General features: G+C 47.8%; 2 protein-coding genes across 6 annotated transcripts; one reads left to right on the forward strand and one right to left on the reverse strand.

Moving 5' to 3' along the window:
• Positions 1–297: 297 nt before the first annotated feature.
• Positions 298–3457, reverse strand: LOC139788185 (uncharacterized). The gene is made up of 2 exons (XM_071727853.1): positions 3184–3457; positions 298–1637 (listed from the first exon to the last, which is right to left on the reverse strand). The coding sequence occupies exons 1-2, from the start codon at positions 3343–3345 to the stop codon at positions 519–521; spliced, it is 1281 nt and encodes a 426-aa protein (XP_071583954.1). The 5' UTR covers positions 3346–3457; the 3' UTR covers positions 298–518.
• A 2538-nt stretch (positions 3458–5995) lies between these two features.
• Positions 5996–26329, forward strand: FZR1 (fizzy and cell division cycle 20 related 1). 5 transcript variants are annotated; one of them, XM_071727561.1, is made up of 16 exons: positions 5996–6287; positions 7830–8078; positions 15695–15840; positions 16858–16983; positions 17226–17289; positions 17697–17824; positions 18278–18360; positions 18746–18929; positions 19109–19174; positions 19646–19748; positions 20318–20502; positions 21379–21612; positions 21694–21798; positions 22613–22705; positions 23528–25077; positions 25108–26329. In XM_071727561.1, exons 3-15 carry the CDS (start codon positions 15772–15774, stop codon positions 23567–23569), a joined length of 1482 nt encoding a protein of 493 aa, XP_071583662.1. In that variant the 5' UTR covers positions 5996–6287; positions 7830–8078; positions 15695–15771; the 3' UTR covers positions 23570–25077; positions 25108–26329. The 5 variants fall into 5 exon arrangements, with proteins under 5 accessions (XP_071583662.1, XP_071583658.1, XP_071583663.1 ...); XM_071727557.1 differs by having other exon boundaries at positions 23528–25073; XM_071727560.1 differs by lacking the exon at positions 5996–6287 and adding an exon at positions 6402–6743 and having other exon boundaries at positions 23528–25073.
• The last annotated feature ends 1141 nt before the right edge of the window (positions 26330–27470 follow it).

Genomic DNA, 27470 nt, shown 5'->3' on the forward strand with positions numbered 1-27470 from the left:
GCTCAGCCCGCTCCCACCTAGGCAGCAGCAGAGCCTCAGTGTGAAGACGCAGTGTCATTCCAGGCAGGTGTCAGCTCTGCCTCTTCCTTCCCTGCCCCTCCCCTCCCAAGTGTGTTTACACAGCAAGTTTTGTACCTTCGAAGGGGTTTCCCCATCTGATTTCAAGCCTCCTGCTGGTTCAGGCCTAACAGAGGAGCCTCAGGGCAGAGATGTGCTCCCAGGAAAAGGGAGACCCAGCAGCTCTGCCCCAGCCCTGGTCCCCTCAGAGTACCCAACACACCACCAGACACCTCAAACCCAGGAAGAGCAAGGGCACAAAATACATTCCACTGGCTGAAACCACCGCACAAGCATGATGCAGCTGGCCCCTTCCCCACCCCGGGAATGTCTGGTGCAACCCTCGGCAGAGAGGAGAGGCCACAATCCTTTACCCAACAGTCTGGAACCGCGAGAGTCCACGGAAAATCTGTGAGCAAGGATATGCAGAGCTGCTTCTTCCCCCACCCTCCCCAGCCCTGTCAGCCCTCCCCGCAGCTCTCGAAGTACTGGCACATCAGCTCACGCACTTGCTCGGCTTGCTCATCCTCCATGGCAGCGGGCGCGGGCTGGCAGGGCTTGGGCAGTTCTGTGGGCTCAGTGCCCTCCAGCCACTCCTCATTGAAGGGGTTATCGTGGGCTTCGCAGATGTTATGCAGGATGCAGCAAGCGAGGACAAGGGTGGGCAGCAGCTCCAGGCTGCAGTCATCGCACTTGAGGAGGATCTGCCAGCGTGCCTTCAGGCGCAGGAAGGCGTTCTCTATCACGCTGTGTGCCCGCTTCAGGCGGTAGTTGAACTGCAGCTGCCGCTGGGTGAGGTTCTCGTCCTCCTGGTAGGGCTTGAGGATCCAGTCTTGCAAGGGGTAGGTGGCATCACCCAGCAGCACATACTTCTGTGCCTTTCCCATGAAGTGCTTGGGAGGGTTGGGGCAGAGCCGGCCCTCCTTGGCCAACACCCACAGGCTGGAGCTTTCCAGGACCGCGCTGTTCTCCATGCTGCCAGGGAAGGCAGTGGAGACATCCCAGAACTGCCCTAGCCCATCCACGGTGGCCTGTGTCAAGATGGAGTGCCAGCCCTGGCCGTTGTAGTAGTCAGCACTGAGGCGCAGAGGTGGGTGGATGGGGATGTGCAGGCAATCCAGGGCACCGATGCAGTGTGGGAAGCCCCAGCGGGTGCGGAAGATACGCACCATGTTCTCCAGCTCCTTCTCACTGGGCAGCCGGAGGTAGAGGGGCTTCAGCAGCAAGACAATGGCATAGCTGACCTCCCGGACACACATCTGCACTGTGGAAGGCCCCACACCAAAGAGTGGGCTGAGAGTCTGGTACTCCACGTTGGTGGCCAAGTGCCACAGGGCCACAGCCACCCTCTTCTCCACAGGCAGGGCAGGGTGGAAGTGGGCGCTGTGTGGAGCCAGCCCAGGCTGCAGCCGGCTGCAGACATAAAAAAAGGTCTCCTTGGACATCCGAAACTTCTCCAGCCAGTCCTGAGGACCAAACTCCTTCAGGACCACCCGCTCCCACCAGTCCTCACTTCTGAGGTTGGGCCAGGCACGGGGGTAGAAGTAGCAGCTGGTTCTCCTTCGGCGAGCAATCAGGAGCTGCAGCACGGTGAAGAGAGAAGAGGGGTTGAGAACAAGATGCCCACATGCTGCAGATGAGGAGCCTTCTAGAAAAATCCCCTTTTTGGGGTGGCCACTTACTCTGTGGTTTTATTTTTTAACCAGTGTTATTTGCTTTTCTGCAGCTGAGTGAACTGCAGGCTTGGGCATAGTTTGGACGGGGAAGCAAGCACCTGTGTGCCCGGCCCCTCCACAGGAATCACATTTCTGTTATTAAATTCTAAAAAACATCTGTAAGCTGAAGAGAGGCTTTTCTCACCTTCCTTGGCAACTGCCCAGGGAAGTGGGTTACTCATGTCCCCCCCCAACACCTTGTCCTCATTGCCATGTGTTCCCAGGCCCTTTGTATCCCCCACCTTTCACGTCTCCCACCTTTGATGTCCCAATGTCCTCTGCATCCCCCATCCTTTGATTCTGAATTACCACTCCACATCCTTCAAGTCCCCTGTCCTTCATGTCCCCTTTGTAGGGGGGATACTTTGTAGCCTACATATCCTCCTCTTCCCCAACCTTTGTCACCTGTGTCCCATTAATGTCCTGTGTCCTGCAACCTTCCTGTTCCTGTGCTTTATGTCCCACAGTAAACCACCTTTTGTGTCCCTGCAACCTGTGATCCCTATGTGACCTCTGTGGCTCCCCCATGTCCCCATGCTTCCCATCCCTGTACTTTGTATCCTCATTCCCCATTTTTTGTCCCCAGGATCTGTCCACTTCCATGTCCTCTGTGTCCCATGTCCTTCCTGTCCCTGTATTTCATGTCCCCATGTCCTCTACACACCCCAATCCTTTATGTGCCCATCACCTGTGTGTGTGTCCCCACGTTCTTTGAGATCCGCATCCTCCCCAATCCAGTTTCATGTCCCACATGTCCCCTACATCCCCATCATTTGTGTCCCTAGACTTGTGTACTCCTATGTCCTTCATACTTCCTGTCTGCTTCATGTCACATTTGTCCTTTATGCACCTTATTCTTTATGTCCCCATTACCTCTGTGTCCTCACCGTGCCCCCCATACTTCCTATCTCTGTACGTTGTGTCCTGCACATCCTCCCATTCACCAGTTTTCATGCCCAGGACTTGTACACTCCCATGTCCTCCATGTTCCACATCCTTCCTGTCCCCTGCACCCCCCATCCTTTGTGTCCCCATCACGTCTGTGTCCCCCCTGTGTCCTTCACGACCCTCATCCTTCTTGTCTCTGTTTTATGTCTCACATGTCCCCTACATCCCCCATCCTTTGTGTCCCGTGTCCCCTCATCCTGCACATCTTCCCATTCCCCATTTTTTGTCCCCTTGACCTGTGTATTCCAGCGTCCCATATCCTCCCTGTCCCCGTGTTTCATGTCCCTTACATGCCCCATTCTTTGGGTTCCCATCACCTCCTTGTCCCTCATCCCGCCCCATCCCCATCCTCCTCGCCCCTGCGCGCTCTGCCCCCAAGTCCCCGCGTCCTTCCCGTCCCTCGCCGATCGCACCCCATCTCTCGGTGCCCCCCGTGTGTTTCCCTTCCCCAGACCCCGGTCACCGTCATGAGGCGTTTCTGCCGCTGGCTGTAGTAGTGCCGGAGCCAGGCTCGCCGCTGCGGCCCGTCCCAGCCGCCGGCCCCAGCCATGGCCGCCCCCCGCCGCCCGCCCGCCCGCCGCCGCCGCGCCAGCGCGCACAGCAACACCAGCAGCCTCTCCTGCATTTTCAAATCGGGAGCCGGGAACGCCCTGGAAGTGATCGGCCGGGGGGTCACGGCGGAGCCGGGGAGGCGGGACAGGACGGGGAGGCCCTGTCGGAGATCGCGGCTTCGATGCCACACCCTTCCCTCTGCCCCGGCCCCGGTCCCGGTCCCGCCCCGCACAGTGAGGGCTGCGAGTCAGCCCCTGGCCCGGAGAATTCGTCCCCATCGACACACGCGTGAGCCCGCAGGAAGGCGGGATCGGGGAGGGACTCGTACCAGAAAAATAAAGCAGCCCGGGGGGGGGGGGTGGAAAGGTGAGTGCCCCAATGCCTGGGGATCAGAATCTGTCCTGGGCTGCAGCACACGCAGCATAGGCAGCAGGTCCAGGGATGGGGTTCTACCCCTCTGCTCTGCTGAGAACCCCTGCAGTGTCCAGGGCTGGGGTTCCTAACACAAGAAGGACACAGAACTGTTCAGAGGAGGCCATGCAGATGACCCACGGGCTGGAGCAACTTTGCTCTGGAGCCAGGATGAGAAGGAGTTGGGGGTGTTCAGCCTGGAGAAGAGAAGGCTGCAATGGGGAGACTCTGGAGCACCTTCCAGTGACTGAAGGGGCTCCAGTAAAGCTGGGGAGGACAAGCTCAGGGAGTGATAGGATGAGGTGGAACAGTTTAAAGCTGAAAGAGGGGAGAATTAGATGAGATATAAGGAAGAAATTCTTCACTGTAAGAATGTGGTGAAATGCTGGCCCAAGTTGCCCCCAGAAGCTGTGGCTGTCCCATCCCTGGCAGTGTTGAAGGTTGGATGGAACTGGCAAGTGTCCCTGCCCATGGCAGGGGGTTGGGACTCAATGATCTTTAGGGCCCCTTCACACCCAAAACAGTCTATGATTCTACGATTTACCATGGTGGGGTCTGTTTTTCCCAAGGTCCCATGTGGCAATAGGGGTATTGCTCCAGGGTGTCTTATGTCCTGACTCCAGGGTCTTTATCAAAGGGAAGATTCAGATCCTTCTCAGGTTGCCAGTTATTAGATTGTTGTTGTAAATAATGTACTTCTATGTTCCTCCATGAGTTCCTAAATCACAGCAGACCAAGCTACTTTAATAATAGGGGAGTTGCATACCTGCAGTTTGTTGCATTGCCACAGTAGAATAATAGAATCGTTTTGGTTAGAAAAGACCTTTAAGATCATCAAGTCCAACCCTAAATGTAGCACTGCCAAGTCCACCATTAAACTGTGTCCTGAACTGTAACATACCATGTATTTTAAATCCTTCCAGGGATGGTGATTCCACAACCCTTTCGGTGGAGAAATTTTTCCCAATATGCAGTCAAAACCTCTGCTGGTGCAATTTGAGGCCATTTCCTCTTGCTCTATCAGTCGTTCCTTGAGAGCAGAGCCCAACCCCCCCTGTCTCCAACCTCCTCTCAGGGGGTTGCAGAGAGCCAGAAGGTCTCCCCTCAGCCTTCTCTGCTCCAGGATCAACACCCCGAGCTCCCTCAGCTGCTCCTGGGCAGACTTGTGCTCAAGTCCCTTCCCTAGCTCTGTTGCTCTTCTCTGGACACGCTCCCACCCCTCAATGTCCTTCTTGTCCTGAGGGGCCCAGAACTGACCCCAGGATTCAAGCTATAGACCCACCAGTCCCAGCAGGATTGGTGGTTGGTACAGGGCTGTTAGTGGAATGCTGGCATTGGCTTCTGTCCCAGCCTGTGGAAATGGAGTCCTCTGCCCCAACAGAGCCAGCAAGCAGAAGGGAAAGGGGCATGCAGAGGGAAGGTTTGCAGCTTAGGCTGACTCTTGTGCAGGTGTTGGGCATGGCTCAGGGGAGCATGTCCCCTGGGCTGGCATCAGCACCAGTCTGGGAATGGCTCCTCAGGCTGGTGCCCTCACTCCCCTCTCCATGCCGTGCCTGCCACCCAAGCTCAGGTGCCAGCTCCTGCTGGAAGAGCTGAGACGAGCGTGCTTGGGAGGTTTATCCACAGCCCCTGCCGAGGAGCAGTAGCGGTGGCTGCAGGGGGCTCAGGAGGCAGCTAGGCAGGTGGCTACAGCTTCCTGGGGGCTGCTTGCTGCCTCCCCCCAAACCCAGCCCTGCGCTGCTGCTAGGCTACCCGGTCAGTGGGCTACCGATCCACTGGGCTACCCAGCCAGCGGCTCCCTGGCTGCTGGGCTACCTCACCCCATCAGCCCCTGGAGCCCACCCCCTGGGCCGGGCAGCTGTGCCCGGGGCATCCCGCAGGGCACTCCTCGGCCATGGCCCCCCCTCAGCCCTCCGCTTGGAGCCTTTGGGTCAGGGGGGTGAGGGAAGATCATGTTTCCCCCCCTCCGGAAGTTCGTCACTTCCATGACGCTATCGTGCTGAGCGCTGACGCCACTCTGCCCTCGGGCCGCTGGGAGGGGGGGCGGGGTCGTTGCTATGGCGCCGCTTCCTGTATTGATTCGAACGGGGGGGGCGGGCGCTCCCGTCCTGCCGCGCGCGGCCGCCGCCATATTGGGGAGCGCTGGGGCCGGCGGAGAGTGACAGGAGGAGGGGGAGTGGGGCCGGGGTCTGGGGCAGGTGGGTGAGGTAGGTGTGGTGGGCGGCGGGGCTCGTGTCACGGAGGGGTTAGGGCTGGTGGTACAGCCTCACCCCGGCCCCTGCCCTCGGGGGCGCAGGCCTGTGAGCCCTGCCGGGCCGGACGGAGGGGTCGGGCTGGGCCGGGCGGGTCTGGTTGCGGCTCGGAGTTCCGCCTGGAGTACCGTCCCTCCGCGGGCAGTGCCGGGGGTCCCGGCCTGATCTCGGGCGGGCTGGGGTGACGGCCTCCTGGCCTTTGGGCCTGCCGGTAGCGGGGGGTGGTGTCTCCCGGCAGTTACGGTGCTCCCTGCCCGCAGTGAGCTCGGTGAGTGACCGCGCTGCTCGGCACTACCGTGTCCCCGGTTTTGCTGTGGTGAGATGTGACCGGAGGGGCCCCGGGCTCTGCCAGGTAACTCGGAGGCCCTGCGCCCCGCCGGGCTCTTGGCCGAGGGCTGGGAGCGAGTCTGGTCGGGCTCGGCCTCGGCTGCTGCCGCAGCGGCCTGGAGGGGCCGAGGGCCGTAACGATCGGACGGGTTTGTTAACCGACATCGTGCGTCTGCCTCCCGGGAGGTTGCAGTCTGTGTCTGTGTAAACCGGCTGGAAGGAGAGAAGGTGGCTGAGGGGAGAGCTCCTCGGTCCCTCCAACTCCGTGAAAAAAGTGTGTAGTGAGAGGGGAGTCAGTTTCCCAAGTAATGATCGACAGAACAAGAGGAAATGGTATCAAGTTGTGTCAGGGGACGTTTGGATTGAAGATTGGGAAGTTTTTTTCCCCAGAATGGTTGTCATGCCCTGGGCACCTGGAGTTCCCATCCCTGGAGGGATTTCAAAGCTGTGTGGATGTGGTGCTGAGGGACATGGATTAAAGGTGGATTGATGGTTGGTCTTGATTATCTTGCTGGTCTTTTTCAGGAAAAATGATTTTTTAGTGAAGCTGTTGCTGTAGACCCCTGATTCAGTCAATGTACCCTGACTCGTTTTGGAAAGGTGTGATGGGAGCCAGAGGCTTCTCCAGCTGCTGTGTCATCACCAGTTCTTGAGTTCTCCAGCAGACTGATAACCTGAATAGTAGCTGAGATTTTTGTGGCATGGACTCTGCTACTGCAGAGAACTACCAACCAGTAACAAATAGAAACTTTTGTTGGAAGCCACTTGTTTATACGCAATGCAAATAAATGCGTGATGTGCCATTGCTCACCTGATAGCTCTGTGGGGATTTGGAGGCAGCTAAATGTCTTTCATTAGGATTTTTTTTTAATGGTTTGTTGATGTTTTGCAAATGGAAATAGTATGGATATTCTGCAGGTTACAATCTTGAGATCTTAAAAGTCTTCACTGAGCATCCTTTATGTGTGGTGAGAGAGGAGATGTTCTGCTGGAGGAGTCACTTGAACACTGTGAGGTCTCTTAGGTCATGTTTGAGTCATCTATCCACCTTATAAAGACCCTGTATCCCTAGGGTCCAAGTACTTCACCCATCTCTACTTCCTTCTTATTGAACACTTCCTGGTATGCAGAGTGAATAAATGGGAAAATATTTTGTAGGTAATCACCAAAATGAGTGTCATCCTGTGCTGGCTGATGAGCAGCTGAAGGCAGTTTCTCCTGCCTGTCCAGGGTCTTGTCCAAAATGTGTGTTTGTGTGGGGAAAACTGCCCTTAGGTGAGAATGGAAACAAAGTGCCGTTGCTGTAACATCCTCTGCTTCCTCAGCCAGCTGCCTTCAGGGAGGTCAGTGACTGCCAGCAGCCCTGCTCTTCTGTCACAGGAAACTTGGGTGGTGAGGTAGCACGGAGAAGCCTGTGTGGCTTTTGGACTGCTCCCTCTGCATCCAAAGTTGGAAAGAGTGGCAGCATCTAGGCCAGTTGATTTGGCACAGGTTGTGTCATGGACTGGGGTGAAATCTCAAGGCAGAACATGGCAAGGTCAATGTGTATCCCCTCTTTGTCAAGCAGGAACTTGAGGAAACTGCCTCACTCCTTCCCCAACATGTGTGTTACCCACTGGTACCTGCTGGAAGGGATGGTGCTACAGCCACAGGAACAGCAGCAGAGCAAATGGGAGTAGCAGAACTTGTTCAGCAATTTCTTTCTCAAGCATGATCTGCCAGAGCTGAACTTGATCTCCATCTCAGCCTTTGGAGCTTTAATTGAGCCTTTGTAAGAGGCAGAAAGGAAGAGGTGTTCAATTGCTGCTTAATCCAGGTACTTCTGCTAATTATTGCATCCTTAAAACCAGGGACTTTTTTTTTTCAGCTGCCTCTTCTTTATTTTGCATTTGCAATAGATGAGCCTCTCATGAGACTTTCTGTTAATTGGATGCAGAGGTTGCCCCTAAGAAGAGGTGACAGTTTTCACACTCTGTTTCCTGCACATTGAAAACTTTGTTTTGTATTCCCTGGAAGGAGGTGTAGCCCTCTTGTTTATGGAGCAGCGTGGTCAAAGGATGAAATTGTAATTACCTGCAGGCAATAAAAAGAGTGTTAAAGGTGATGATTTTTTTTTTTTTTTTTTTTTTTTTTTAGAAATCCCCTTCTGGGTACATGATTGTCATGTCTGCTGAGGTAAACCCTGTGCTCCTGGCAGACTACAGCATGCTGCAGTGAGATGTGTAATGGATGAAAATGTTGTGCATGAAGATAAAGTAATAAACCTACAAGTCTCCTAACTTAGTAAATGCTGTCTGAAGCAAACTTGGAAACTCCTCATCTGGGGCCTGGTTGTTGCCTGGGGACATCAGTGGAGGGGGCTGCTGACTCTGGCAGGCTTATGTCCTTAACTGACTTGTGTTTGAGTCTTGAGTTGAATGGCTGAAAATGTTCTTGTCTTTTGAGTGCAGTGTAGCAGACTTGACTCTGTTGGCTTCCCTTTGTCTTCTTCCAGTAGTGGAGAGAAGGGGGATACTAGGAAAAACTTCTGTGCTGAAAGCCATGGTCATATCTGAGCATCACCTGTGTTGGGTTTTTTTGTAGGCTGCCTGGAGTCTTCCCCTCAGATGAGGGCTTGCATCTATGAACAAGAGTTTTGTGTATAAAAATCCTGGTGAAAAACCTGTGGGCTTGTAATGGTGTACTGAGTAGATTGATTAGTGGAATGGGGGTGTTTATTTTCAGTAAAGGCTGTTCCAAAAGTCAGATTTTGCTGTTTCCTGAAGGTGTTGCAACGTTGAATTTCCACTGGTGTGTGAAAGTCCATGCCATATCCAGAGCACTTTGTCTTGAATACTTCATCCTTGGCTCCTACAAACTTTCTGCAGCACTCTGGGACATGAGTGTCCTGAATTAGCACTGTTGCTCTGTGGGTTGCTGGTCAGAGTTCCTCTGTCATCCTGGTAGGACTGTACATTACTTTGGAGAGGCAGACACAAAGCCTTAAATTAGCTTCCTTGGAGGAAGGTCTTGTGGCTTGTCTTGAATGCAGGTGAGGGTACAGTGAGTTGCAGGAAGCCAAATATCTTTTGAATAGGGGAATTCTAGAGCTGATGTTGCAAATGTACAAAGGATCTGTCAGCTCCCTGGACATGCTTGTTTGCAGGATGCAAAGTCAGAAATAACATGGATCTTTACAGGATCTTTAGTGAAGAGTAATCACCTACACATTATGGTCTGAAATACAGTGATGCAATGTGCTTTTTATTAGTGGAGTATTGAATCTCTGCAGCCTTCAAGAGTGAGGCTTAAGCATAGAGATCTTGTCTGTCACCATAACACTGCAGTGATTTTTGTCATGGTCTCTGCAATGCCTGAGGGAACAATTAACAAGTGCAAGGCAACAAAGTTTTTATTTTGTTTTGAAATAAGGTGTTACCAGCTTCTAGTGCTTAGGGTTTACTTTTGTAAATGGTTCATTTTATAAATGCTTTTCACACTAATACCATAGTAAATTGTTGGATAGGAAGTTACAGACTTGTAGCTTTAAAAAGTGAAATGTTGAGAAAACTTATACTAAGCTCTGCCTTTTTGTACTGCTGTTGTTTTTGAACAGAGGTGAATTACTTAAAAGGCTTGGTTATTTGGCACAGGGTGTAACTGTTCCTTTGGGTTAAGTGTGGACAAGCTTTATCTTGTTCCTTGTTGCTATCAGTTTCTGTGCTGTGAGGATGGCATTAGCATATTGGATGCATTTGTAACAGGCATGGCTATTACATAGCACAAATGCTGTGGCTTAGCTTTTTTTTTTTTCCCTTACAGCTTATTCAAAAGTCTGAGAAATAGAACAATCTGTAGTTGGAGCTACTCTTACAATAGTCCAGGCTGAGATGGAGGTGCTGCTTACTAAACCAGCAGGAAAGGGTTGGCCCTTTGGGCCAAGGTAGTTTTTTGTCATCTTGGTGAGCCAAACCAGCACATGATGTGGTCAGGCAAGGGCTGGAGATGGCACAAAGCAGGAATAGGGAGAGGTGGACTATTATTTCTGTTGCCAACTGAGAGGTTTATCTTGTTGATTTGCAAGTGTTGCCTGGTAATGGGTTTGACATAAATCATTGAAAGATGAAAACTGTGGCTGTGGGGAAGCAGGACATCTGGGTTTGATTTCAAATCCTGCTGCTTATGAGTTAGAAGGTTAAGTACTTGTTTACTCCATCCTTTTCCCCTTGGTAAATTATGGTGTTTTTCCTGAGAGATTGTAAATATTAATTGTAAACATCACCTCAGTAATGTTTTTACCTCAAAACCTGTGCCATTAAATACAGGCCCAAAGAGAAGATAGCATCTTGCTAACTCTAAATTCATCTGTAGCAAGTGTGGGGGGGTTTACATTTCCCCTGAAGCAAGTAGGAAAGGCTTTGCCATGAGGACTGGGAGTAAATGGACTATAACTTCTCTTTCAGTTGAAGATACAAAATCTTGAGGAGCTATATGTGTTAAATATTCTTTTTATACACTATTTTATTACTAAGTTTATGCTTGGATAGTGGTGGGGTTTGGTTGAGTTATTTTGGTTTGGTTTTTTTGTTTTATTACGAGGAAAATTTATATTCTGACTCACTTTATTCATGTACCTTGTGTCCTGTCATTGACTTGGCTGAATTTTATCATGGTTCAAATTATTTTCAGAACAATGCTTCTAGGCAAAGTTAGGATGCTGAACAAGTGCATTTTGTTCTTATTTTATTGACCCAACCCTAATATATCCAAGTACTTCAGTGTTTTGTTTTCTTGGTATGGGTCTGTTTTTAATAAGCCAGCATGCAGAATGCCAGGGTTGTCAGGGAAATGAATGCAGTTATTTGCAAAATTTTCTCTGTCATTTGAGAGGCAGCCTGTACCTGTTTTTTTAAATTTTTTTAAATTTTTTTAGCAACTGTTGAAGTTGGGAAACAAGCACAGGCTGTGTTGGCTGTGTGAATTTAAGATGTGGCCTACCTGAGCTGGACAGTCCCTGATCCATTTTTTTGTGTGTGTGCTGGGAATTGTTTTTGTCCTTCTTAAATTGGAACATCATTGGGTGAGTGAGTTTAAAACTGAGAGGTGCTGATGAAAGTGCTTATGAGAATACCAAAGGCAGGAGAACTGTTAAATATAGAAAATTGAACATATTTCCAAATTCAGACAGGGCCAAAGGGTAGATGTTGTCTTCATAATTCAGATATAATTAGTGTTTTGTTGATGCTTTATTTTGAAGCATCTGAAGCCTGGAAAGAGTTGTTTGGGGTTTATTAATGTTAGTGCCTATGTTGCTCACACTGTGTCTGTTGTCTTTCTTGTTAGAAGTTATAGTTGAAATTCGTGCAGATAGGAACTCAAATGAAAAGCCCTGAAAGTGAATGTTATCTCAGATACAGAATTAAAACCATCACAGTGCTAGGTAGCAGGATCTGGAGCTCTCAGTAATGCTGTGCTGAGCCATTTTGGGAGGCTGTTTCAAATGTGGAGTGTTGCCCAGCTGATGACACTTCTTGATGATGAGGGTTCTGCAAGCTGATCCTTATTTGTGGTGTTAAAAAAAAAAAAGGGAAGGGGACATTTTGTTGAAATGCTTGATTTAAGAGGTCTTGTTAACCTCTAAGGTACATTTGGAAGATCACAGGTAGGTAAGGATAGAGGAAGTAAACCACAAAATTAGGGAGTGTCTGACAAGGACTGCACAATTTTAATTTATTTTTTTATTTTTATTTTTCTATTTTCTTTTTCTCCTATTTTCTTTTTCTCCTATTTTCTTTTTCTCCTATTTTCTTTTTCTCCTATTTTCTTTTTCTCCTATTTTCTTTTTCTCCTATTTTCTTTTTCTCCTATTTTCTTTTTCTCCTATTTTCTTTTTCTCCTATTTTCTTTTTCTCCTATTTTCTTTTTCTCCTATTTTCTTTTTCTCCTATTTTCTTTTTCTCCTATTTTCTTTTTCTCCTATTTTCTTTTTCTCCTATTTTCTTTTTCTCCTATTTTCTTTTTCTCCTATTTTCTTTTTCTCCTATTTTCTTTTTCTCCTATTTTCTTTTTCTCCTATTTTCTTTTTCTCCTATTTTCTTTTTCTCCTATTTTCTTTTTCTCCTATTTTCTTTTTCTCCTATTTTCTTTTTCTCCTATTTTCTTTTTCTCCTATTTTCTTTTTCTCCTATTTTCTTTTTCTCCTATTTTCTTTTTCTCCTATTTTCTTTTTCTCCTATTTTCTTTTTCTCCTATTTTCTTTTTCTCCTATTTTCTTTTTCTCCTATTTTCTTTTTCTCCTATTTTCTTTTTCTCCTATTTTCTTTTTCTCCTATTTTCTTTTTCTCCTATTTTCTTTTTCTCCTATTTTCTTTTTCTCCTATTTTCTTTTTCTCCTATTTTCTTTTTCTCCTATTTTCTTTTTCTCCTATTTTCTTTTTCTCCTATTTTCTTTTTCTCCTATTTTCTTTTTCTCCTATTTTCTTTTTCTCCTATTTTCTTTTTCTCCTATTTTCTTTTTCTCCTATTTTCTTTTTCTCCTATTTTCTTTTTCTCCTATTTTCTTTTTCTCCTATTTTCTTTTTCTCCTATTTTCTTTTTCTCCTATTTTCTTTTTCTCCTATTTTCTTTTTCTCCTATTTTCTTTTTCTCCTATTTTCTTTTTCTCCTATTTTCTTTTTCTCCTATTTTCTTTTTCTCCTATTTTCTTTTTCTCCTATTTTCTTTTTCTCCTATTTTCTTTTTCTCCTATTTTCTTTTTCTCCTATTTTCTTTTTCTCCTATTTTCTTTTTCTCCTATTTTCTTTTTCTCCTATTTTCTTTTTCTCCTATTTTCTTTTTCTCCTATTTTCTTTTTCTCCTATTTTCTTTTTCTCCTATTTTCTTTTTCTCCTATTTTCTTTTTCTCCTATTTTCTTTTTCTCCTATTTTCTTTTTCTCCTATTTTCTTTTTCTCCTATTTTCTTTTTCTCCTATTTTCTTTTTCTCCTATTTTCTTTTTCTCCTATTTTCTTTTTCTCCTATTTTCTTTTTCTCCTATTTTCTTTTTCTCCTATTTTCTTTTTCTCCTATTTTCTTTTTCTCCTATTTTCTTTTTCTCCTATTTTCTTTTTCTCCTATTTTCTTTTTCTCCTATTTTCTTTTTCTCCTATTTTCTTTTTCTCCTATTTTCTTTTTCTCCTATTTTCTTTTTCTCCTATTTTCTTTTTCTCCTATTTTCTTTTTCTCCTATTTTCTTTTTCTCCTATTTTCTTTTTCTCCTATTTTCTTTTTCTCCTATTTTCTTTTTCTCCTATTTTCTTTTTCTCCTATTTTCTTTTTCTCCTATTTTCTTTTTCTCCTATTTTCTTTTTCTCCTATTTTCTTTTTCTCCTATTTTCTTTTTCTCCTATTTTCTTTTTCTCCTATTTTCTTTTTCTCCTATTTTCTTTTTCTCCTATTTTCTTTTTCTCCTATTTTCTTTTTCTCCTATTTTCTTTTTCTCCTATTTTCTTTTCCTTCCTCCTTCCTCCTTCCTCCTTCCTCCTTCCTCCTTCCTCCTTCCTCCTTCCTCCTTCCTCCTTCCTCCTTCCTCCTTCCTCCTTCCTCCTTCCTCCTTCCTCCTTCCTCCTTCCTCCTTCCTCCTTCCTCCTTCCTCCTTCCTCCTTCCTCCTTCCTCCTTCCTCCTTCCTCCTTCCTCCTTCCTCCTTCCTCCTTCCTCCTTCCTCCTTCCTCCTTCCTCCTTCCTCCTTCCTCCTTCCTCCTTCCTCCTTCCTCCTTCCTCCTTTTTTCCTCCTTTTTTCCTCCTTCCTTTCTCCTTCCTTCCTCCTTCCTTCCTCCTTCCTTCCTCCTTCCTTCCTCCTTCCTTCCTCCTTCCTTCCTCCTTCCTTCCTCCTTCCTTCCTCCTTCCTTCCTCCTTCCTTCCTCCTTCCTTCCTCCTTCCTTCCTCCTTCCTTCCTCCTTCCTTTCTCCTTCCTTCCTCCTTCCTTCCTCCTTCCTTCCTCCTTCCTTCCTCCTTCCTTCCTCCTTCCTTCCTCCTTCCTTCCTCCTTCCTTCCTCCTTCCTTTCTCCTTCCTTTCTCCTTCCTTTCTCCTTCCTTCCTCCTTCCTTTCTCCTTCCTTCCTCCTTCCTTCCTCCTTCCTTCCTCCTTCCTTCCTCCTTCCTTCCTCCTTCCTTCCTCCTTCCTTCCTCCTTCCTTCCTCCTTCCTTCCTCCTTCCTTCCTCCTTCCTTCCTCCTTCCTTCCTCCTTCCTTCCTCCTTCCTTTCTCCTTCCTTTCTCCTTCCTTTCTCCTTCCTTTCTCCTTCCTTTCTCCTTCCTTCCTCCTTCCTTCCTCCTTCCTTCCTCCTTCCTTCCTCCTTCCTTCCTCCTTCCTTCCTCCTTCCTTCCTCCTTCCTTCCTCCTTCCTTCCTCCTTCCTTCCTCCTTCCTTATTTTATTTTATATTTGTATTGTTTTTGTGTTTTCCTGTGTGTGTGTGTGTGGTGTGTGTGTGTGGTGTGTGTGTGTGTGTGTGTGGTGTGTGTGGTTTTTTGTGTGGTGTGTGTGTGTTTTCCTAGCTTTTCACTCGCAATAATATTATCTGACTCTCTTCATTTGGTGGAAGCTGATTGCTGTTAAATTTGGTAGCTTTCTTCAGTTTTGCCTCTGAAATAACATATGGGAGAAATGTATTAAATGAAAGAAGAAAAAAGCTTGGGGGAAGAGCTTGCAGAGCCAAGCAGATGTGCTCAGAAACAGTTTGGCGCTGTTTCAAGGGTGCTCCTGTAAAAGTGTTGGCATGCTTAATGGCATGGTTAGGAAGAAAAGATTTCAGTATCATAAGAAGTCCAAGTTTCAGTACTAACAAACTGTGTAGACAGAAGGAAAGCATCTCTGCTGGCTGTTAGGCAACCGTGGTCCAGAGTTTGTGTGCTTGATCTTAGTATTCAGGGGATTTCATAGAATTTTCTAACCACAGACTGTAGGGGCTGGAAGGCACCTCTGGAGATCATCTCATTGGATTCCAGTGTGTGCTCTTGTACTCTTAGCGTGGTAACTTGCATCCAATGGCAAACCCCGGGTAGGTTTTCTGTTCTTGGAGGTAAACCTCTGCCTTGCAGCCTTCCCCACTGGCTCAGGAAGATGAAGGCAGTTTGTGGCAAGCTCTGAGTATGGCAGTGTGGATGTAGTTTGTCCCTGTCAGGCTTCTCACAGCACAGCCCTGTGTGCAGTTGCCCCTTGGACTTTGCCACATGTTTGTATCTGGAGGCAATGCCCTTTGTGTAGCTGGGACTCTGCAGTAAATATGTGTACAGTAACAGTGAAGGAAAATCCCTTTACATTCTGCACAGGCTCTGGGGTTTTTTTTTTGTGATACCAGTGCTTGGAAGAGGAAAATCAGTCTTGCGTTTGAAGAACAGGCTTAGGCAATTCTGCAGTGGCTGCTCCTGGAAGAAGTGTTGTAATATTTTGGTGGTTTTCTTTCCTTGTCTGTTGCAGCAAACTAATTACTGATTGGACTTCATGACCTTCAGTTCCTGAGCCTGCTGAACTCCCCAGCCCCAATACTTTGCACCATGGACCAGGATTACGAGAGACGCCTCCTACGCCAAATCAACATACAGAATGAAAACACAATGCCCTGTGTGAGTACAAGGGGGCTGTGCTAGTCAGAATTGGTGTCTTTCTTTCCTGTGACTGTTTCCACTTGAGCTTTTGAAAGATACAGGACCTTCTTGAAGCAAACCTTAGTCTTTTGTTGGGCTGGGAGCAGGTAAGAGTTCCTGAGCTGTTCTAGGAATAACCAAATAACTTGATTTCAACAAAGCTTTTGAATATAGAAACTCAGTTCAGGATTCAAAAAGCAGTTAAGTTATATGTAGCTCAGTAATGCCATTTTACTAAATAGTCTTGGTAAGTACACATGGAATGTAAAAAATGTTGGGGGTTGGAACACAAACAAACCAGCTGTAGGTCTTGATAGGATAGAGCAAGTCCAACAGGGGCCACCAAGATGGTTGGAGGGCTGGAAGTATAAAGTGCTGAAATCTGTGTTGCTCAGCTTTCAACTACCTGCTGGGTTCTTACGGAAAAATGGTGTCTGACTTGCTTCAGAGGTCCATAGTGGAAGGAATAGAAGCATACAGCAGGAGGAGGAATTCCAGTTAGATACTAGGAAAAAACATGCACAGTCAGAGCATCTGCAGACTGCAACAGGGAGCTTATGGGGTCATTGTCTGTGGAGATGCTGAAAATTCAACTGATTGAAGCTGTGACCTTCAATGTAATTTTGAAATTTACCCTGTTCTGAGCAGGGGTCCTTTCCAAAATAAATTATTATGGAAAAGAATGTGACTACAGTTGAGGAGTCTGCTGCAAGCCCCACAAGTAGTCTGCTCCTCTCCAGCCTTCTATGTGTTTGCCTTTACAATGTGTGCTTGAGAGGGAGTAGTGAGAAAGAGGCTGTTTAGTTCCTTGTTTTCAGAGAAGTTCTTATGACAGTTGGACTCTGATGTGCTTCCTAGTTTTGTTAAGGTGATAAACTAATGCTTGGCTCTTACACTTACTGTGTGTTCAGCTTTGACAAGACCTCGTTGATGTTTTTCAAACCTCTGCTGTGAATAACACTTGTTCTTGTGTGTGTCGTTTAATCTTTAATTCAGGTAGCAGAGATGAGAAGAACCCTGACACCTTCCAATTCTCCAATGTCTTCTCCTAGTAAGCATGGTGACAGATTCATTCCCTCAAGAGCTGGGGCCAACTGGAGCATCAACTTCCACAGAATAAATGTAAGTTCTGCTGCCCTCTTCTAAATTCCAGTCTTGGAACTGAAGAATTGGTGCATTCTGTTTTGGTTGACATAATTGCTCTGGTTATCTTCTGCACCATGGGCTTCTGCTGTCCCAAAAGTGTCCCTTGGAATGCATGTTTTCAACCAAGCTGCCCATGTGGTCTAGGAGACTTCTTCATTTATTAATTTACCACATACTGTGAGGTCTCTGTATGGTGACAGTGTGTTTCTCCTTCTCAGGAAAATGAAAAATCACCGAGTCAAAACAGAAAAGCAAAAGATGCTACATCAGACAATGGCAAAGGTGAGACCACCTTTGTACTGCCTGTGCCATGCCTACAGCTTTTATTTCAAAATCTTGGCAAATTTAAAAAAAAGTAATCAAGGGAACACTTACATGCCTATACAAATCCTCACACTGGGGTGTTTGAAAATGCCCACACCATGAGAATGATACCAGGTCACCTCACAGGGCATCTGATGAGCGTCTGGGAAGTGAGAATCTATTTGTGTCCCTTGATCTGTTGTGCCTTGAAAGCACTTTCCTGATACAGTGGAAGGAGAGGAAGCTTGCTGCTAACCTTGATTCCAGACTGGGGCCTCAGCTTTATTAAAGTCTCCTTGACTGTAAAAGTCAGGTGTGATCCCACCACTCCCTGCAGAGCTGTTTGCTGCTTTCAAGTTCTCTTAAGTGCTTGTTTGGGTTCACAGATGGCCTTGCTTACTCTGCCTTGCTGAAGAATGAACTCTTAGGAGCAGGGATTGAGAAAGTGCAAGACCCACAGACAGAAGATAGGAGGCTGCAGCCATCCACCCCGGAGAAGAAGTCTCTTTTCACTGTAAGTTGGTTACTTTGCATTAAAACCAATGGCAGCTGCACATCTATGTCAGAAACAAAGCACACAGCTCTCCAATCTGCTGGTGCAAGCAAGTTAATGTTATGGCTTGTCTGAGATAAGCTTTGATAACAAAATTTGGTGGCTTATAAGAAGAACATAAGTATCTGCAGCAAGCTGTGTACTTCCTATACCTGTGCTGGCTAAGGGAAGGAGAGGTTGAACCAAGCTGGTTTGGACAGACTGGTGAATGACTAACTTAAGCTTTTGGACTTTAGTGGAGATAAGAATTTTTTGTATGGTTCCTGACCAGCCCCTGAGAAAGGGAGGAACTGAAAAGTCTAGAAAATCTGACTGTGGGTGTCAGAGTAAGCTAGGCATCAGACACCAGTTGTAAGCCATTCTGTAGGTCTCAGGCATGCTGGGGTTTTTATTGGATGTGTTTTCCTTCTGCAGTATTCACTCAGCACAAAACGCTCTAGTCCGGATGATGGCAATGAGGTCTCACCATATTCCCTGTCTCCTGTCAGCAACAAAAGGTAATGCTGTAAGAAGGAGGGGGTAGGTGGGACAGAGGATTCAGTGAGATTCTCTAGGGCTTCTTTCTAAAGTACCCCAAATTGCTATGTGACATGATTTTGGAAATCTGGAGAGATAATGAATAGGGACAGTCAAATTCTAAGACGTTCTGCAGGTGCCCAACATGCCTAATACTTACTGTGTCTTGACTACCTTTCAGTAGTCAGTTTCACTTTTTGCTCCCTAGCTCCTTTATAGAGGTGGAACCAAATTCCTTTCAGTCTTACCTGCTGGCATTTCTGTAGAAATGCAGGTATGCCTCAAGGAGTGGCTGCATCTGTCTCTACCATCTGCTGTGCTGTGTGAGATCCTCTAGCTGGTTTTATATCTCTTTTTTGTAAACAGTCAGAAGCTGCTAAGATCACCTCGAAAACCAACTCGAAAAATCTCAAAGATTCCTTTCAAAGTGCTGGATGCCCCAGAACTGCAGGATGATTTCTACCTGAACCTGGTGGATTGGTCGTCTCTTAATGTCCTCAGTGTTGGCCTTGGGACTTGTGTTTACCTATGGAGTGCTTGCACTAGCCAGGTAAGTGATCTTCTGCCTCAGACACTGAGGTACCTGTTGCTGGAGGGTTTCCAGCCATAGCATCTTTCAGAGCTATGAACATGCTGTGTAAGGGATTCAGCATTTGTAGTGCTGTCCCAAACTGGGTGCCAGTGTGACAGTAACAAGTGTTTCTTACTGCATTCTCTCCCGCTTTCAAGGTAACCCGACTCTGTGATCTCTCCGTGGAAGGAGATTCTGTAACATCTGTGGGCTGGTCAGAACGGGTCAGTACAACACTGACAATAATCATAGCTGAAATATGTGTAATTTAAACACTGTCATAGCTGTATAACTTTTCCTTGCTGGTTTTAACTTCTTGAGTTGTTTTCCTGTACTTCCCCAAACTCCCTGTATGCATCATAAATCAAATGTATTTTCTGGTCTGCGCTATTTCTCCACTAAATGAGAGGGGGTGGATTGCAGCCTCTCGTATCTTTTGGTTCTCAAGGCATTTGCTAAGAGGTGTGGGAGGGAGAAAGAGACACTTCCTTCTTCCAGGTTTCGACAATAAAATGTTACAATCAATATATTCCAGCCAAGCTGCTTGGCCCATTTGGTAGGGAAAGGCTGTAATATGGAAGAACTGAGTGCTTTCCATCTTGTGGGAATTATTTCAAGTCTTCCTCAGCTTCTATCTTTTGTGTTACATCTGTCTGTACTCACTGGCTTTGATGATCATGGTTTTCTTTGTCTAGGGAAACTTGGTGGCTGTTGGCACTCACAAGGGCTTTGTACAGATCTGGGATGCAGCTGCAGGAAAAAAACTCTCCATGCTAGAGGGGCACACAGCCAGAGTTGGTAAGGAGGTGGGAGGCAGAGGTTTCACATGGTTTGTTTCTTCATGATGGAGCTTCTGCCTTGCAAGCGAGGGATCTGCTTGAAATAGCAGCACTCAAAGTACCAGAATTGATATTTATCCCCTGCTATGCCTTGGGCAGTCTTCAAAATATTATCTTCTAGTAATTGTCATGTTCTAATCTTGGGTGTGGTGGTGGGTGTGGACAGCAGCAGGTGTTTCCTCTGTGTCTGAGGCATTTTGGCTTTGGTTACATCATCTTTTTCACTGCCAGTGGCTTCCGGTTTCAGCACTGCAGGCAGTCTGCTTCACACTGAGATTTCCAGTTCCCTTATTCTGTGGGAACTTCTAAAATTATTTTTTTTGCAGAGGTGTTTTGAATTCTCTCTCTCTACTTCCAGTGAATTTGTACACGTTAATCTTTCTTAGCACGCTGTCTCAGGGCATCAGTGGCTATAAGGAAGATCTGTGCACACTGATTTTTAATTTTTTTTCTTTTCTTAAGCCTTGCCAAATGTGGTGGTGTGTTCTGTGTTCTCCAATATTCTCATCTGCTCTTCTTGCATTGCAGGTGCCTTGGCATGGAATGCAGACCAGCTGTCTTCTGGGAGCAGAGACAGGATGATCCTCCAGAGGGACATCCGCACCCCACCCCTCCAGTCTGAGCGGCGGCTCCAGGGCCACAGGCAGGAGGTCTGTGGGCTCAAATGGTCTACAGACCACCAGCTCCTGGCCTCAGGAGGAAATGATAACAAGGTACTTCCAAAGAATCATGTGATGCTTCAGCATCTCTAGATCTTCACCAGGAAATGTCAGACCACCTTTCTTTTAAGGATATTCAGCCTCTCTTTTGAAAAAGGCTTTTATTTCAGTTGTTGGACTGTGTCCAAGCATGTCATACTGAGCTTCTATTCGGTCTTCTCTCTCTAATAAAATTAAAAAGGCAAATTTAATTTTGCTTCTGCATTTGGCTAATTAAAGCTATAGCTTGACTCCAGGGTTGGAGTTTAGCAAAGCTGTTGCTAAGCTGTACTTTTTGGCTTTGTTTAGGCAGCGTGTAGTCAACTTTGTGCAGTAATGTTTATGTATGCAGAAGGAAATTGAGTTTAGAGCTGGAGAAGTTCTAATACCTATAATGCAGGCTGGTAGTTCACTGAACACCATATGCAAGAAGCATCTGCTGTAGAAAAGCAGTGTTCAGTCCTCTGGAGCAGGTTGCAAGGTACCGAATTTGCCTAGTGTCTGTGTGACAGCCTGGTTGTACAGAGTTCCCTCTGCTCAGAATAGCTGCAAATGAACTTCAGCATCTTTCTAAATGTGTTCTGAAATAATACAGTGATAGAGACCAAAGAAGAGCTTGAGTTCATGTTCAGTGGCACTATGTCTTTGGCTTAGTCAGGTGAATTGAAGGTCTGTTAGCTTCCTCATGGCCCAGTGGTAGACCACAGCTTAGCTGAGTATGGTGGGATGGGCTGCAAGTGCCAAGTGGAGATGAATGTGCTTGGGCAGAGCTGTGGAAAATCCTGTTGTTGCACAACTGCCCTCATCAGCCCCAGTGCAATGCTGTGGCTTGTGGGTGTTTCAGACACATGGTTGCAGCACAAGTTTAATCACGTTTCTCCTCTCTGCCAGCTCCTTGTCTGGAATCACTCCAGCCTGAGTCCTGTCCAGCAGTACACAGAGCATCTTGCAGCAGTCAAAGCTATTGCTTGGTCTCCACACCAGCACGGGCTCCTGGCCTCTGGTGGGGGCACAGCTGACCGCTGCATACGCTTCTGGAACACGCTCACTGGGCAACCTCTGCAATGTATTGACACTGGGTCCCAAGTCTGCAACCTGGCCTGGTCAAAACATGCCAACGAGCTGGTAGGTTCCTGCCTGTGCAGCCCTGCTGCTGAGCCCTCTCCTGTTAGAAAGCCTGACCCACATTTCCCTTTCTCTTTCCAGGTGAGTACCCACGGATACTCACAGAACCAAATCCTTGTCTGGAAATACCCCTCATTAACTCAAGTAGCAAAGCTAACAGGGCACTCCTACAGAGTCTTATATCTGGTAAGTGATGGCCACATCTCTGAAAACTTCTACAGCTACCTGTCTGTCTGCACATGTGCCCAGATGAGACCCTGTGTGGCACAGTGAGCTGCCTGTAGTTGGGGTAGAGATATGATTGCTGCCCTACAAGCAATGGAAAATGCTGTGTCTGGTTTCCTTGCCTGCAAGGGACACTTTGAATTGCTGCTATGGAAATGTGAGGCTTTGTTAATGAATAGCAAACCCTGCCAAAATGCTCTTCTGAGGAAGCACAAGCACCTCTGCTTTTTCCTGCAAGACCTGTATGCTTTTTCACAGGTGACTGCCAGCAGGGGAAGAATTTGATGCTTTCAGTCATTAAAATGCTTGGTGCCATTAATCCCCATTGATCTCATCCCTGCTTTGTTACTGTTACGTAGGACTTACCATCTCTGCTGTGAATCTGTTGAAAATAATGCTGATACAGTTTTGTGAGGTACATTCCAGTGTAGGTGACTAACAGAGCTGGCACAGGCCAGTCACAGATTGTACTTCCTGAATTAATGCCATTTATAATCCTGGGAGGACTATTCCCAATTGCCTTGGACTTCTTAACACAAAAATCCTTTTTATGGTAATTGTACCCATGTGTTCCATAGCTGCCTAAGTATGATGCAGGTGCTCAAATTGGCACCTACTGAGACCGTGTTAGGCACAGGAAAACAGACGTATTTGTTTTGTTTCTCACTGCCAGCCAGGTAGGAAGGAGATAAAAACCCTCTCTTCTATTCCAATGAAGGTTTGTTTTCAACCTCAAAAATGTAACATCCTAAAGACTGCTTTCTCATGGCCTTAGGCAATGTCCCCTGATGGAGAGGCCATAGTCACAGGAGCTGGAGATGAAACCTTGCGCTTCTGGAATGTCTTCAGTAAAACTCGCTCGACAAAGGTGAGGCTGCCTGGGGTGGGTGGCTGCAGCCATGTCCAGAAGGAAGCTAAACCTCTGGGGGTGAATCCAGTCCAAGCTGGCTCTGTTCTGTCTTGTTTCTGATCTCTTCACTGTATCCTACAGACAGGGGGGCAGATGCAGTGAAAGGTTAAACTTTGCTGAGATAAAAAGGGATTTGTAGTCATCAGATGAAGTAAAAGGTTGCCTCTCTTTGCCTAAGGCAGTGTGGCAGAACAGCCTTCCTTCTGGCTGTTATAGGGCTGCTGAGCACAGCAACATCTTGAGGAACTCCCTCTGTGCCCACCTTCTTCCCCCCTAGCCTGCTTCTGTGAACTGACCCGTGATTGTGCTCAAGCTCCTTAGGAAACTCTTTAAAATGGTGGCTTGGCTGGAAATGGGATTGTGGTTGCTGCCACTGACAACTTGCCACCACCAAAAGCAGGTTGTACCAGATGCTCTGAGAGCACTTCTGGGTTCCTGGCAGAGGCCATGGGGGTTGGCAGAGAGATCCTCAGGACTGGGTGCAGGCAGCAGCAAGGTGGTCCTTGCTGCTGGCTGTCCTTTGGCTGCTCGGGGCTCTTGGAAAGGCATGCTGGCCTGTTGTGCTCCTTGTTATCAGCTGGAAGAAGCCCATGAGAATATTTATGATACTAGACTTTGAACAGTGAGGTCAGATCATGCCCTGATCTGGAGATACCAGATTAACAGTTGGTTGTTTTTTTTATTTTAAAAAAAACCAAACATTCCTGAGCAAAAGCCCAGGGAGTGACACAGCAGCATAGCTGTGGAGTACTTAGCACTTGGTTTGTCTTTTCTTGTTAGGAGTCTGTATCCGTTCTCAACCTCTTCACCAGGATACGATAAATCCCATCTCATGTGACCCAGGAGACTACAGCCTGACGTACCAGGATCAAACCACTACCTTGGTGTGCATGGAACCCCAAATGATCAGCCAGACAGGGAGGGAGTGCTGCTGGGACTGGAGGACAGGAAAGTCTTAAGAATCCAAGAAATGCTAATTAAATAAGTGTTTGTGAACCACGCCAGGCAGTATTTGGGATGGGGTTGGGGAGGGAACTGCAAAAGGTTTACAGATTCATCCTTCATAAAGGGAAACGGGTACAGGAGAAATGTTAAACCAGCATCCTCCACCCCTCCTATTGTATCCTGGAGGAAGCATGTATGACATGGACCATTGAGACCGGACCAAGGCCATCCCAGCTGCTCTCTTGTCCTTTCTTGGGAGAGATGAGAGTATCCTTGCCTCTGTGGGAGCAGATGTCCCTCTATCCTCAGATGGTCATCATTGGAGGTAGGAGCCAGCCAGACTTGTTCAGTACAACTGGTGCAAGGCAGCTGAACTCCAGGCTGGGTGTTCACCTCTCTGCTTATCTAAGGGCATTGTTCATAGCCTGGCATCCCCACTAACTGAAGAAACTGGAGAACTGCTTATTTTTCTTTTTTTATTCCCCCCCCAGCAAGTACTGTAGTACTTGATACAATCATTCCCAAAAGACAGCTTGATTTTTTTGATTTTTAAATTTTTCCTAATTTTTTTTTTTTGGGGGGGGGGGGTATGCTTGACAGCTGTCTTCAAACAGATGTATTTTTGGGCTCTAAACTTTGGAGGAGACTTGAAGAGGCTCCGCCTCAGAGAGAGCACATTCAAAAGTTCTGAAATTGCTATGGCATGTTCTGGGCTGATCCTTTTAGTTAACAGAGAGGAAAAACCCTGGCTAAAAGAGAAAACCAACCACCACGCCTGTGGAGCTTCCCACAGTGCTGTTTGTGGCCAGCTGGTTGCTCTGGAGTCTTCCTGAGGACAAAAGCAGTTGAGATGTGTTTGAGAAGCAAAACTCAAATGGATCTGTTTTTTGGAGAGAGCATAGCCTCTTCTGGCTGGAAGGGGGTAACCACGTCTAGATGAGAGGTGGGGTTCTTTTCTAAAGCAAGGAAGAGTCTTGCATTTTTTGGGGTTTGTTTTGTTTTGTTTTTAATCTACAAGTCAAAGCCAGGGACCTGTTGGGGTGTTTTTGTTTTGTTTTGGGTTTTTTCTTTTTTGTGCTTTTGGGGTTGTTTTTTTTTTAAATTGTATGGGAAGAGAATGTTTGTGTGTTTGGAGCCTGTGTGCCGAGTGCTGTGGGATGTGATGCAAAGCACTTGTGTATATGTGATGCTTTTAATTTAAAGAGAAGCTGTCTTGCCTGCAGCAGCCAGTTCCTGTCTGTCTCTGTGCCTGTGCCAAGGCTCTCCGTGCCTCCTGCCCTCCCAAGTGTGCTGGGATGCAAGTGCTCTTTCCAGTTCTCATTTGGATTTTCCTGGCTATGTATATAGACCTTGATCTGTTCTCTGTAGTCTGTGTGTGTGTGTGTGTGTGTGTGTGTGTGTGTGTGTGTGTGTAGGCAATACTTTTCTGTCTTTTTTTTTTTTCTTTTTTTTTCCTGAGCCAAGACTATAGAGGTGGTGGTAGGAATATGATAGTCTCTCCCCAGTGCCATAAGTATCAATAGGGAAGACTGGGACAGAGAAGGATGGTGAGGTGTTCTGTTTGCTATAGCCTTGACCACGTGTGTGACCACATGTGCCATCACACCAGTGCCTGCATTGGGGTGCTGGTGCTGCTTCTGGGTGTCACAGGTACTGGGAGTCACTGGTGAGGAACTTGGGTGCTGGGAGGTCGCTGCTCCTTAGCACTGAGTCTCCAAAGCCCAAAATGGCAGCCACACGCTCATCTTACAGACTTGCCTGCCTCTGAAATGAATTTTCAATGTAATTCCTGAAACAGTGTTTCAGCACAGCTGTTCTATCACAGTTCTTGCTGCAGGAGTGTGGGTTTGGTTTATAAATCATCCCGTGGCCTCCTGTTGTGTGTCACAGTCACTGTTGGAGGTGATGTTGAAAGGCCACCACAGAGCACTGAAGTGTTAAAATTAAGTGGGATCCTTAAGCTTAAGCTGGCAAGCAGGGCTGAAGTGAAAGGTCTGGTCTGTCACCAGGTCTGTTCTGAGAGTTCTTACGCTGTTGGGTATGGGTGGTCAAGGCTGCATTCACAGCTGCACCTCAGAGGACACAGCCCCTTGTTGCTCTATCCCTACATCCAGCTCCTTTCTTGCCAGGGACTTTCACAAATGTCATTTCTTGCTTTTCTCTCTTTGGAGCTGCCTTGAGAGCAGGCTGGCTCATCCTGACTTGACAGGGAGGGAGAGCCAAGTCATGGCTGGGAACCAGCTGGGAGATTGACTTCACCTTTCACCACCTCACTGTGGCTGCCAGGGCAGGAGCAGAGTTCCCAGACCTGCCCGAGAGAGAGAGAGAGTGTGTGTGTGTGTGTCCGTCCCTGTCCTGACTCATGCAGGGGAGCGGGGGCTGGAGTGTGCTGTGGCCTGTGAAATGCAGAAAAGAGCAAAGCTAATGTAAGGTTGTGTTTTCAGTGTGTGAGCTGTAAGCTCTAAACCAGGCAGGCAGGTTGAGCAAAGGGCCCTCCTGAAGACTGTGTGATAAAGTCTGGGACCTCGTGGCATTGTGACATTTAAGGCATCATATGGCGGGGGGAAAAAATATAGAGAGCATTGTAACTTTTCCGTGTAAAACAATCTAACTGGCATTAAACAAGTTGTGAATTTATGTCTCCTCTGTTTGGTGGCTTCCCTTTGTTTCCACAGCAAGGTGAAAGTGCAGTGGGGTGCAGTAAGGCACTGGTCCCTCTGGAGAGAGATGAGGGGGTGATGCTCAGGGTGGGGTTGAGCTCAAGGACTTTGGGCTAAGAGTGCCCTGTGGCTGGGTGTAGGTTCTGCCCTGCCCCACCTCTGTTCTCCTCCGGTGCCTGTGGGAGGTGACCCGGTGCTCCCACCGTGCACCTGGGATCCTTCCTGTGGCATGAGAGAACCATCCAGGGGAAGAAGCTGGGGTGGGACTGAGCCCCCCCAGGCACGGGGGGGCAGCTCAGCCCACCCCCCTCACAACCTGGGGCCTCCTCCATGTCCTAGGAAAAGCCAACTGCTTCTCTTGCTACCCTCACCCCTTCCTGGGGAGCAGGCAGGGGATGGGGTGTGCAGAGTGGGGTGCTTGTCCTGAGGCATCCAGCCTGGCAGGGTGCTGCTGGGTGGTGACAACCCCACCCCTTCCCCAGGAGCTCACAGCCCTCCCTGCTTGTCCCAGTGAATAAGGGAGCACTGTGCCTCTGGGGAAGGGGCAAGAGGAGGGAGCCCCTGAGCAACTCCTGGGGGGGGAAGGCACATTTTTATTAATAAAATAGTCCTGTCCCTGCCTTACCCAGCACCCAGCCCCTCTCTGCCTCCCAGGGCAAGGGGGGGCTGGGGGACAGGTGGGTAGTGGGTTCCCAGCAGCAGAGCCCTTGGCAGGGGTGAGCCACAGGGAGTGGCAAAACTGCCACCCCACCAGCAGCTCACCCAGCGGCCTCTCCAGCACAGGGACCCCAATCCCGGCTCTAAGACAGCCCCCCAGACTCCCTGCCCTGCAGAGGCAGCAGGGACAGCATGTGCTGGGGGTCTCCTGCCCTTCGGGAGCCCACTCCGCTCCCCACTGGCAGGTGGGGGCTGGGGGGTCCGGGCCCCTGGGTCCCCCCAAGTGGTTGGAGCAAGGGTGAATGGCTGCGCTGGCTGCAGGGGGTGCTGACAGAAGGCTCTGCTGCAGGGTGAGTAGGGCAGCAGAGCCCCGTGGCTGGGGCAGCTCCTGCCCACCCCACTCGGTACCTGGTGATGGACACAGCCCTCCTATCCTGTCCTGCCCCATTCGTGGGGCTCAT

Source organism: Heliangelus exortis, chromosome 28 (assembly GCF_036169615.1).
Source record: "Heliangelus exortis chromosome 28, bHelExo1.hap1, whole genome shotgun sequence".
Classification (NCBI taxonomy): domain Eukaryota; kingdom Metazoa; phylum Chordata; class Aves; order Apodiformes; family Trochilidae; genus Heliangelus; species Heliangelus exortis.